The sequence below is a fragment of the Hipposideros armiger genome, unplaced genomic scaffold (genome assembly GCF_001890085.2).
Source record: "Hipposideros armiger isolate ML-2016 unplaced genomic scaffold, ASM189008v1 scaffold_310, whole genome shotgun sequence".
Taxonomy (NCBI): Eukaryota; Metazoa; Chordata; class Mammalia; order Chiroptera; family Hipposideridae; genus Hipposideros; species Hipposideros armiger.
The window spans coordinates 918,135-930,038 of record NW_017731660.1 but is presented as its reverse complement, the minus strand read 5'-3'; the positions used below and the strand labels follow the sequence as shown (position 1 = coordinate 930,038).

The 11,904-nt window shown below is 57.2% G+C and overlaps 2 protein-coding genes across 3 annotated transcripts in view; both read left to right on the top strand.

Moving 5' to 3' along the window:
• SEMA4C (semaphorin 4C) overlaps positions 1-8,274 on the top strand; it is a 32,508-nt gene extending 24,234 nt beyond the window's left edge. The window contains exons 3-16 of one of the 2 annotated variants that reach the window (XM_019660043.1): positions 1,004-1,149; positions 2,621-2,769; positions 3,105-3,167; positions 3,349-3,447; positions 3,534-3,630; positions 3,726-3,842; positions 3,931-4,082; positions 4,171-4,346; positions 4,642-4,786; positions 4,874-5,096; positions 5,205-5,317; positions 6,106-6,263; positions 6,354-6,424; positions 6,550-8,274. In XM_019660043.1, the coding sequence (XP_019515588.1) occupies positions 1,004-1,149; positions 2,621-2,769; positions 3,105-3,167; positions 3,349-3,447; positions 3,534-3,630; positions 3,726-3,842; positions 3,931-4,082; positions 4,171-4,346; positions 4,642-4,786; positions 4,874-5,096; positions 5,205-5,317; positions 6,106-6,263; positions 6,354-6,424; positions 6,550-7,382 (2,542 nt within the window). In that variant the 3' untranslated portion in view covers positions 7,383-8,274. Of the gene's footprint in view, positions 1-1,000; positions 1,150-2,620; positions 2,770-3,104; positions 3,168-3,348; positions 3,448-3,533; positions 3,631-3,725; positions 3,843-3,930; positions 4,083-4,170; positions 4,347-4,641; positions 4,787-4,873; positions 5,097-5,204; positions 5,318-6,105; positions 6,264-6,353; positions 6,425-6,549 lie in introns of both variants that reach the window. The other variant, XM_019660044.1, reaches the window with a different exon arrangement.
• A 1,200-nt stretch (positions 8,275-9,474) lies between these two features.
• Positions 9,475-11,904, top strand: part of ANKRD39 (ankyrin repeat domain 39) — a 16,123-nt gene continuing 13,693 nt past the window's right edge. Inside the window, exon 1 of the mRNA XM_019660006.1 lies at positions 9,475-9,604. Coding sequence (XP_019515551.1) covers positions 9,505-9,604 — 100 coding nt within the window. The 5' untranslated portion in view covers positions 9,475-9,504. The remainder of the gene's footprint in view (positions 9,605-11,904) is intronic.

The window sequence follows — 11,904 nt, the reverse complement described above, 5'->3', positions numbered from 1 at the left end:
AGGGACGGGGTCTTGGCGGGGACCTTTTGTTTTGGGGTGAGCAGGTCCCTGGCTTCTGTGTGTCTGTGTCGGGCCTTGGAGGGCTGGAGCGGCGGAAATGAACCCAGATGGCCTGTCCAGGCCGAGCCGGGGGCGCGATCCCCAAGTGGGAAGGCTAGTCAGAACCTGCGCGGGGCACCCTCTCGGTTTAGGAGGAACCCCCGCCCGCCCCCAACCCACACCCCGCATGAGGGCATCCCCGATCGGATCAGTGGGGCCCCTATCCCGCTACCCCCAGACTGAGGGCCAGTATCCCTCAGAGGAATGGATGAAGCCCTGGTCACTTCCACGCCCATCCCACCCACTTCCTGCCTCTCTTCTTGGGCAACAAAGGGGCCTCGGGAAGCTGGGCCCCTTCGGCTCCTGGCCCAGTTATGCCCTGTTGGTGTGGAGCAGGGTTACGGTCTCTTCCTGGCCATTGTTTGCCCTGGGGGAGGGGAGAGACTGGGGCAGGACCCCCACCGCCCACCCACCAAATGCCCCCTTCACCCTGCTAAGGGGTTCGCCTTCCATAATTAGGTCTTGGGCTGGTTGGATCCCCTGTGTGGGCAAGTTTTGCTTCCAGAGGTTATTTTAAGAAATCCTCGAATCTGTCAGGCCTGAGTGTGGGGGAGGGGTCCTCTTTTTATTTCCTTAAACAACTTCCTGTTGGGAGGGCCTGGGGGAGGGCCTAGAGGCCAGAGAAGGTTTTTCGGAGTGTCCACTCCTTCAGCTGACTCAGCTCCTCCCCCTCTCTCCTTAGGGAGACCCCATGGTCCTTTGGAGTGGTGGGGGCTGAGGCCAGGTGTGGGAGAGGACTAGGTCTCTGCTCCAAGGACAGGGACAAGGGGAGAATCCCCGGGTTCTTGTAGAGGACTGATCAGGTCTAATGTCCTGTCAGTGCCTCCTGGCATGGGCCTGTGTGGGCCCCCTTCCCATGTGTTTGCTCTGGCTATGATTCTGACCCTTTCTTTTCCCCCAGCAGGGCAGCTGGCCTGGAGCTTATAGCTGGGGCGTGTGCCATGGCCCCACACTGGGCTGTCTGGCTGCTGACAGTGGGGCTGTGGGGCCTGGGCATCGGGGCTGAGGTGTGGTGGAACCTGGTACCCCGGAAGACGATATCTTCTGGGGGTGAGTGCCTGAAGTCGGAGGAGACAGACCAGTGTGGGGAGTGGGAAGCCAGCAGGCACTGCTGGGGGAAGAGAGATGCTAAGGAGTTGCCCTCTAGAGTCTGCCAGCTTTATTCTGCTGTCATCAGTGTCAGGAGGCCCACTGATGCATGGGACCCAGCTTTCTAAGAAGTGTGAGTGAGTGGCCCCAGGGACCCAGAACTGGTAGTCCAGCTCAGGACCTGGGCTTTCCCTGTCCCTGATGCTTAGGACCTGGCCACTCTAATTTTGCAAAGGACATGGACCATTCTGCATCGCTATCACCATGCTTCACTCCTAGAATTGTCCCTTGCACTGAGAGCCCAGTGAGAGAAACCTGAGCCAGGACATGTGGAGAGCCAAGGGTGTCACCCCCCCCCCCCGCAAGTCTTACCCTGCCCCCAGGAACCCCCTTATCAACTCTGATGGGCCCCCTTCTGCCCTGACACTCGTGCCCTCTGGTGGCCTTGGATGGGTATGTATATGTGCACGTGCTCATGTGGGGGGACAGTAGACCTGACAGCTCTTCCTGTGCAAACACACATCTGTTGAAGAGGTGATGTCAGGTGTTTATATCATGCCCTGCACTCTGGGGACCTGGGATGAGCCCAGCTCCCACAGGCTGCACTCAGGTGCTAATGAAGCTCTCCCTTGCTGGCCTGTGTCTGGGCCCATCGTTGGCTCCAAAGACTAAGGTTAGTTTAGGGGGACCGTGAGGACAGGTCGGCAGCTAATTCGGGGGCCGACATAGGGATCTTGTGACGATATGAATGCTGTAGTGCCCTGCCTGGTGAATGCCACCGAGGCTTCCCAGCCCCAGGCTTTAGTGCCGTCTCTGGTTCTAGCCTCCATTTCCCCTGCGATCCCTGCTTGTCCCAGTGGCCAGCTGTGTGGCCTGGATTTGTCTGGGTCTGGCTGGAGTGGAGCGTTTCCTCAGACAAGGAGTGCTTACAACTGCTATGCGTCCTGCCTTCCTGGATCTGGGGCCGGGGCCTGGCTAGACCCTCACACGGGCAGCAGGACAAAGAAGGAAGTGGCAGCTGAGGAAACTGGGAGGGGGAAGTGCCCAGCTCTGTGGCCAGAGGTACTGCTGACCCCGAGTGAGAGCCATCAGTCTGATGGCTTCCTTTGGCCGGAAGCTGTGGTTGAGATATCCTTCCTTCCTCCTCACAGCCCAGATGTGCCTCCTCCCAGGCTGGGAAAGGCCAGGGAGGCCTGGGGGAGCTGTCAGAGCCAGGCAGCGATTCAGGAAATGCCCTTTATTGCCAGTCAGGCAGCTGGGCTGCACTGCTTGTGGGGTGCTGGCCCTAATGTGGGGAATAGGGATGATTAGGCTCAGGAGACCATTGTATAGAGGAAGGCTGATTCGGGGTGTGGGGGGGGGCGGTGTGTAGCCTGGAGCCCTAGGAAGGCTGCCTATCACAGCCGTGCTCATTCCCGCCTTGTCCCTGCAGAGCTGGCCACAGTGGCACGGCGGTTCTCTCAAACGGGCATCCAGGACTTCCTGACACTGACCGTGACCGAGCAGACCGGACTCCTGTACGTGGGGGCCCGGGAGGCCCTGTTTGCCTTCAGCATGGAGGCTCTGGAGCTGCAAGGAGTGGTGAGAGGTGGGAGAGTGGGAGGCACACAGGAGGGTGACAGGCAGTGCCGAGGGGCTGCCCCTACCCCACGTCCTCCCTTGTGGGAATGTTGCTGGGTCTGCCACGCCCGCCCTCTCCGCAGAGTAAGAGTTACCTTCCCCTTGTCCACAGCACTTAACTGGGTTCTGCTGCCATGGGGCCCTCTGGGGCCTGTGTCCTCTACTGAAATAATCTCCCAGAGCATGGGGAATGTGTAATGTCTCTTGGTGTCCCCATGCTGCTGTCACAGATCATGCTGTGTACGTGCTCAGAGTATACCTGTGATGTTGCTGACATGCCCTCTCCCTGTCCCCAGATCTCATGGGAGGCGCCTGCAGAGAAAAAGGCTGAGTGCATCCAGAAAGGGAAGAGCAACCAGGTGGGTGCTCGGGGACAAGAGGGTGGGCAGGGCTGCAGTGCCTCCCACTGGCTGGGCCTCATGGTGTGCGTTCTCTGCCCTGGGCTCCCTTCGTTCCAGTGCTGGTCTTGGTCCCCATCCCAGTCCTTGTGTCCCCATACCCAGGCCCTCACCCTTTACCTGGATCCATTTTCCTTCCCAGACGGAGTGTTTCAACTTCATCCGCTTCCTACAGCAATATAACGCGTCCCACCTGTACGTGTGTGGCACCTACGCCTTCCAGCCCAAGTGCACCTATGTGGTGAGTGCCGCGCTCACTCTCAGCCCTCCTCCCATCTGCACATGCGCCTTCTGCATCTCACTCCCACTGTCTCTTCCCCACCCCAGGACATACTCACCTTCACCTTGGAGCGCAGAGAGTTTGAGGATGGGAAAGGAAAGTGTCCTTATGACCCTGCTAAGGGCCACACTGGCCTCCTTGTGGGTGAGTGGCTGACCCCGCTCCAGGCTGGGGTGTCCCCCAGGACTCGTTCCTATCTTCACTTTCTTTCTGGCCTGGCTGACCCTTTGTCTCTGTAGACGGCGAGCTGTACTCAGCCACACTCAACAACTTCTTGGGCACGGAGCCTGTTATCGTGCGTAACATGGGGCCCCATCACCCCATGAAGACAGAGTACCTGGCTTTCTGGCTCAATGGTGAGTCCCGAGCAGCTGTCATGGGGACTGGGGGAGCTGTGGGGGGGTCACTACCAGGGCCTCTCTAAGCCTCCTTCACTTCCCATAGAACCTCATTTTGTTGGCTCTGCCTATGTCCCCGAGAGCCTGGGTAGCTTCACTGGCGACGACGACAAAGTCTACTTCTTCTTCAGTGAGCGGGCTTTGGAGTATGACTGCTACACGGAGCAGGTGGTGGCCCGTGTGGCCCGCATCTGCAAGGTACAGAAGCCTGCGGTGGTAAGCACTGGGAGCCCTGCTGGCTGGGCTGGGCAGGGCTGACCACCAGTGTCCCCTTGCCATCTGCCAGGGAGATGTGGGGGGTGCACGGACCCTGCAGAAGAAGTGGACCACGTTCCTGAAGGCTCGGCTGGTGTGCTCAGCCCCCGACTGGCAGCTCCACTTCAACCAGCTGCGAGCACTGCACACCCTGCAGGACGTCTCCTGGCACAACACCACCTTCTTTGCGGTTTTTCGGGCACGATGGTGAGCCCGCTGGGACTCCTTAGGATGGGGAAGAACATGTCTGCATGGCTGGGGTGGTTTGTGGGTGCAGGCCTCTGTAGGAATCCAGGTGGCCAGTTGTCCAGAAGCAAAGGAGGATGTTGGGCATGTGCTCCCAGTGGGAGGGGGGCAATGCTGTGCCCCTGGGGGCACCTTACAGCTGCCATTGAGCGTGCCCATAACTGCTTCCTGCTGGGCCCTCCCCCCTGCATGTCCTGAGCCTAGGGTAAAATGGGCACCGAGCCTGACCCTTGGGCTCCCTCCCTTGCTGTGACAGGGGCGATGTGGACCTGTCAGCAGTCTGCGAGTACCAGCTGGAAGAGATCCAGAGGGTGTTCGAGGGTCCCTACAAGGAGTACCGTGAGCAATCCCAGAAGTGGGGCCGCTACACTGATCCTGTACCCAGCCCGCGGCCGGGCTCGGTGAGTCCTTGGGGAGGATGCAATGCTGCCCTCAGCCCCAGTGCCACTCCCTGCGGCTGACAGCTCTCCCCACACCCCGCCCTCCAGTGCATCAACAACTGGCACCGTCGCCACGGCTACACCAGTTCTCTGGAGCTGCCTGACAACACCCTCAACTTCATCAAGAAGCACCCGTTGATGGAGGAGCAGGTGAAGCCTCGCTGGGGCCGGCCCCTGCTTGTGAAGAAGGACACCAACTTCACCCACCTGGTGGCTGACCGTGTCACAGGGCTGGATGGAGCCACCTACACAGCACTGTTCATTGGCACGGGTAGGCACTTTTGCATGTGGGCCTGACTCCTGGAAGCTGGGTGAAGGCCTGTGTGCCTGAAACAGGGCCCTCATGCCCTCTTTGACGCCTGTTTTTCAACCTCCACAGGAGACGGCTGGCTGCTCAAGGCTGTTAGCTTGGGACCGTGGGTCCACCTAATTGAGGAGCTACAGGTGTTTGACCAGGAGCCCGTGGAAAGCCTGGTCCTGTCCCGGAGCAAGGTAGTGATCAGGGCCCACCCACCGCTGTCCCTCCACCTTCCCTGGTCTTCTGTTTTGCCCATACAGGGCTGGCAGGCACTCGAGGACACCTGGCTTAGCTTGAGTTTCAGGAAATGGGAGCGCTCTGCAGGTCTTCTATATATAGCTGGGTCCTTGAGGGGCTGCGTTCCCAGAACCTGGCCATGGCAGCTGCTCCTGGAGACCCCTCGAGTTTGGCCCAGGCCTCCGGCTGCTTGTTTGTGGTGCCCTCACAATGCCCCGTTGCCCCCCAGTCCCAACCCCCGTGGCTTCCTGCTTCCCTGAGGTGTGCTGCTAGCATTTTACCCTCTCTGGCCCATCTCAGCACCCTGAACTTGCACGGGCTTGCCTGTTACCAACTGTTGTGGCTCAGATTGTTCCCCAGAACATGGAATAATGGCAAAAAGCCTGGTTGAAGAAAGACAGATTGGCAATCACCATGCAAACAGGAAAAGGCCTTACGCTATGTTGGTGCTATTGTGATGGCTGGCGGGCCTTGCGGAAAAAGTACTTCTTACTACACTGTTTGTACTGTGTTGAGCTGTGCGTGTCTGCAATTATGCTCAGCCTCTCAGGGCTGCTCTTCTTTTCTAATCAAGTCATGGCTATAAGATGCTTAGGATGGCATCTAGCTTGTAGTAAGCCCTTCATGTGTCTGTGAGTCTCCCTTCTTTTGGCGCCTTTTGCCCTGTGCTCCCCTGTAGGAGTGTGAGCTGCACCTGGGGTGTGTCCTGGCCTGGCTGACCCTCCTGTGCCTCCATCTCTTGCAGAGGCTGCTGTTTGCGGGCTCCCACTCGCAGCTGGTTCAGCTGCCCCTGGCTGACTGCGTGAAGTACCGCTCCTGTGCAGACTGTGTCCTCGCTCGGGACCCCTACTGCGCCTGGAGCGTCAACACCAGCCGCTGTGTGCCCGTTGGTGGCCACTCTGGGTGAGCAGGGCTCTGCTCTTGCTGGAACCAAGGAGGGGAGGGCAGGTGGTTGGAGCGGGGGTGCTAAATGGACCCTGCTTCCCCCACCAGGTCCCTGCTGATCCAGCACGTGATAGTCTCAGACACCTCAGGCATCTGTAACTTCCGAGGCAGTAAGAAAGGTGAGCTGTTTTTTTGTCCCCCTCCTAGGGGGATGGGCCCTGGGTAGGAGCTGGAGTATCTGCATCTCCCCTTGGCCCTGGGTCTCCTGCACTAACTGCTCCCTCTCCTCTCCCTGCTGCTGCAGTCAGGCTCACATCCAAAAACATCACAGTGGTGGCAGGCACAGACCTGGTGCTGCCCTGCCGCCTCTCTTCCAACCTTGCCCATGCCCGCTGGACCTTTGGGGGCCGGGACCTGCCTGCAGAACAGCCTGGCTCTTTTCTGTATGATGCTCGACTACAGGCCCTGGTTGTGATGGCCGCCCAGCCCCGCCATGCTGGGGCCTATCACTGCTTTTCCGAGGAGCAGGGGGCACGGCTGGCTGCCGAAGGCTACCTTGTGGCTGTGGTGGCGGGCCCATCGGTGACCCTGGAGGCCCGGGCACCCCTGGAAAACCTGGGACTAGTGTGGCTTGCTGTGGTGGCCCTGGGGGCCCTGTGTCTGGTACTGTTGCTGCTCGTTTTGTCACTGCGCCGGCGGCTACGGGAGGAGCTGGAGAAAGGCGCCAAGGCAGCGGAAAGGACCCTGGTATACCCTCTGCAGCTGCCCAAGGAGCCCACTAGACCCCCCTTCCGGCCTGGCCCCGAAACTGATGAGAAACTCTGGGATCCTGTTGGCTACTACTACTCGGACGGCTCACTCAAAATTGTGCCCGGACACGCCCGGTGCCAGCCTGGGGCTGGGCCCCCTTCTCCGTCTCCTGGCATCCCTGGCCAGCCCCTGCCATCCCCAACTCGGCTTCAGCTGGGAGGTGGGCGGAACTCAAACGCCAACGGTTATGTGCGCTTGCAGCTAGGTGGGGAGGACCGTGGCATGGGGCTCGGGCACCCCCTGCCCGAGCTGGCGGATGAACTGAGGCGCAAACTGCAGCAGCGCCAGCCCCTGCCAGACTCCAACCCCGAGGAGTCCTCAGTATGAGGACCCTGCCACGACACGTCGGCGGGGCAGCCTGGGAGCCATGGCTCCCACTTTTGCACAGGCACCAGCTACCTCAGGGACATGGCGCGGGCACCTGCTTTGCTGGGACAGACCCTGCCCAGCACCCACCCAGCTATGAGGACCTGCTCTGCTCAGCATGGGCACTGCCACTTGGTATAACTTACCAGGGTACCACCCACCCAGAAGGCGCCTTTCTCCTCTCTGTGAGGGGCTGTGAATCGCGGACATGTGGGACCCCAGCAGCCAAAACTTCAAGGCAGAAGTTGGAGGTGTGTGTGTGCGTATGTATGCGTGTGTGTGTGCATGTGTATGTGCACATGCGTGTGTGTACACGTGTGCGTGCCTGTGCACACGGGCATGTTGGATAGCCTTCCTGTTTCTGTCAGTCTTCCCTTGGCCTGGGGTGGTCCTGGTAAGTCATTGGAGCTATGAAGGGCAAGGGGTCAGATCACTTTGCCTCTCCTATCCCCACCTGTCCACAGGGTGGGGCAGCGATGTACATATGGGGGTGGGTGGGGCAGGGTGCTGTGCTCCTTGGGGGAGTGCAGGGCTTTGGGGTGGGCCTAGCCCTGCTCTTAGGGTTGTGAATGTTTTCAGGGTTGGGGGGAGGGAGATGGAGCCTCCTGTGTGTTGGGGGGAAAGGGTGGGAGGGGCCTCCCACTTGGCCCTGGGGTTCAGTGGTGTTTTATACTTGCCCTCTATATACAGGACTGGGAGGGGAGAGAAGGTGGGCATGCTATGGATATGGCATATCCTCTCCCAGCCCTGGAGGAGGGCTTCTAATGGTGTAACTTATTGTGTCCCCTCATATTTATTTGTTGTAAATATTTGAGTATTTTTATATTGACAAATAAAACGGAGAAAATGAAACTGACAGATGAGACATTTGGGCTAAAAACCTGGGGGCCAAGAGGGAAGGCTCCCTGGGTTGAGTGAGGCTGGTCCAGACCCACCTCCCAATAGTCCTGTGCAGCCACCCCTTTTGTGGTCCCTGCCTGCCTGCGCCTCTCCAGAGGGGGATAACTTAGGCTCCAGTGTTTTCCCACAGTGGTGGCTGTGGGACTGGGAACCAGACCAGGGCCACAGCCTCTGGGGAGCCAGCCTTGGCTACTGGCCAAAGGGATAAGTCAGGGCATTGGGAGTCAAAAGCATAGAGGAACTTCCTGGAGGCAGCGTCAAGTTGTGGACTGGCTGTGAGTCTGGGGCTCCCAACTAAGTTAGGGGAGGAAGATCATGTCCAGCCTAATAAATACCCTCCAGCAATGTTAGTCTCGAGTGCTTCGGCTACATGGACATGGAACTTTCCCCAGGGCCACCCAGTGTTAACCAAGCCAGTGTCTAATGGGAGGAGAGGTACAGGGCCCAGCCTGGATTCTGTAATTCATGCCCACAGATAGAAGCAGTGAAAGTGAAGTGTCTTGTACACATGACTGACTGACTGGAGACCTGCGGTGGCTGGACCAGGCTGGAACCCAGGGTGTCCTGTGGCTGGAGGCCAGCGTTGGGATCTGCGTGGTCAGGCAACGTCAGCCCGGGAAGCTTTTAATCTATGAAGATTGACTCAATAAACCAGGTCCCCATGGTGGAGTGGGGGGTTCAGCACAACCCAAGGCCCTGTCCTGTTCCTGCCTTGGGGGCTTACAGTTGCTCCTGGTGGCACCTGCCTTCCTGGGTTTTCAAGAAAGGGGTTGGCGGGGCGTGAGGAGGGAGGGTGTCGCAACGTGAGCCGTTTTCCTGGGCCCGCGACCGTGCAGGAGGGGGTAAAGGACCCGTGGACCTAGGGGACAAGGACACCCTGAAGGGCGGATTCGGCCGAACACCACACACATGCCCCACCAACCTCGCGCCGCCCCTCCCACACCCCGGCGCTCTCCAGGCTGTCCAGTCTGGGCATGCGCGGCGTTGCGGCCTTCGCTGAGCGTGGGGCGCCCTCGCACGGCCACCTCGGGCGGGGCAATCAATTCCGGGTCCCGCCCCGCCGTCCGATTGGCTCTCGAGCGAGAGCCCATGTGCCTGATTGGCCGACCCAACGGGGTCGCGGACGCCGACTGGTCAGGTCCGAGGCCGCGCGCGTACCCAACCGGGCGGTGCTGAGGCCGGCATGGCGGCTGCTAGTCCCAACGCCGATGGGCCGTGTTGCGCCCATTCGGGCGCGACGCCCGGCGCGCGGCAGACGCTGGACGAGATGGACTTCGAGAGGGGTGAGGCGGGCGCGGAGCCGGGGGCGGTCGCCCTGGGTCACCGAGAGCCCGCCCGGGCCTGACACGAGCTCGTCCCCTGAAACGCCTGCTGGCGCACAGTGAGGGAAGTGGGCCCAGCTGCTCACCGGTGCGACGCCGGGACTCCGGCCCTCTAGTCTGTCCGAGAGGGGCGGCCTGGGATCTGCGCCTTCCCGGGGGATAGAGCTGCGGGAAACTAAGGTTTCCGAGCCGCTGTGTCGGGCCCTTGTGCTCTAGAGATAGACATGGCCAGTGTGGCCGTCAAGGCGGGCGATGGTCTCCCCGTGGGGCCCGGAGAGGTAACACTTCTCGCACCTGCCTTCTTTCCTCCACCTCTCCCACTGCCCCTTAAGGGTCTCACTAGCAGTTCTGACACTTAAAGAGTCTTTGGTAACGTCTAGATACATTTCGGGGTTGTTAGAACTGGGAGGGTGCTACAGGCCTCTGGTAAGTATTGACCCAGGGGTGACCGTGCACAAGAAACCTTGACCTGTGTAAAATAGGAGCCCCTTCCCCTCCAGGTTACTCTGATCACCTTTGTTTCATCAGAGCAGTTTTTACAATCTGATGTTACAGGCATACCTAAGAGATACTGCAGTTCGGTTCCAGACCACCGAAAAGGTGTATTCAGTAAAGCCAGTCCTAATCTTTTTGCTGGTGGAAGGTCTTTCCTTCCAGTTTGTAAAATAAGCAACATCTGTGAGGTGCAATAGAGCAAAACAGAGTAGAATAAGGTGTGCCTGTGTTCTGTTTGTTTGATCATTATCTATTTGGAACACAGGGGAAAGATCCTTATCTGTGTGTGGACTTCTTTTTCCTTCATATCTTTCTGGGTTCTTTGCCCTGAAATATATCCTTTAGTGGTTTTTTCAGTGAGCATGTTTCCCCACCACACACACTTACACATTCTCCCTCTCATTGTAATACTTTTGTGGGTGGTGATCTTTTTGGTAACTTGTAAATGTTCTCTTTATTCTTGATGTTCGGTCATTTCACCATGTTAGACTTGTTTTTATTAATCCTCCTTGGGATTTAATATGGTTTTTCATCTGAGAACTTATTGTTGTCTTTACTTCAGGATAATTCTCAGGTGTTATCTCTTCAAACATTGTCCCATTCTATCCAGATTCTCTGTCTCTCTTTTTTATTTTTATTTTTTAGCTGAGCCATCCTACCACTTGTTGGCAGCTCAGCAGCAGCTCAGCTTGGACCGGGAATCGAACCGGCGACCCTGTTGTTCAGAGCTCACACTCTTGAGCAAGCTCTTAATCAACTGAGCCACTCGGCCGGCCCTCTTTTTTTGTTTTTGAAACCTGTTAGACATATTTTGGTACATTCTGTCTTCCATGTTTCTTCACCTCTCTTTAAGTATTTTTCTCTTCATCATTCTGCATTCTGGGAGATTTCCAAGTCATTAATTCTCCTTTCAAATGGGTCTGCAGTACTGTTGAACAATCTATTGTTTTATTTCAGTGATCCTACTTTTCAATTTATTGAATTTGTTATAGATCTGCCTGTTCATTTCCCTCCCCCTAATATTCTGTTGATTTGTGGATTCTATTACTTCATCTCTGTGATGAACACATTAAATATTTTAAAGTCTTTATTTTTTTTTAGATTTTTTTTTTTTTATTGAGGAATTGGGGGAGGGAACAGTGTTGGGGAATCGGGGAAGGGGAACAGACAAGTTGCTGTCCTTTGGTTCTTCAATCTAGTTGTGGAGGATGCCGCTTCACTGGCCCATGTTGGTATTATGATCATTGCGCTCTTCCTGGCTGAGGCAGTTGGTCGCCAGCCATTGGATAGCCACTCACAGCAGCCCAGCTCTAGGTTTAGCTGTTATTCATAATCTTAGCTGTAGAGGGCGCAGCTTACTGGCGCATATGGGAATCGAATCTGTAGCCCTGTTGTTCAGAGCTCACGCTCCTACCAACTGAACCACTCGGCCGGCCCTAAAGTCTTTTAGATTGCACTATTATGGCTAATTTTTGAAGCATGCATTTTCCCACTTGTTTTGCTGGCAGTGGATTTGCAACTTCTTTGAGCTCAACAGGATGGTCCTCTTTTTTAAATGATTCTCACACATACCTTTGCTGGCTTGTGGAGGCGTCCATATAGGGCATGTTTAAAAGTTGCCTTTGGGGCCAGCCGAGTGGCTCAGTTGGTTAAGAGCTCACTCAAGAGTGTGAGCTCTGAGCAACTGGGTCACCGGTTCAATTCGCTGCCGCTTAGTTGTCAACAGGAGGCAGGATGGCTCAGCTAAAAAAAAAAAAAAAAAAAAA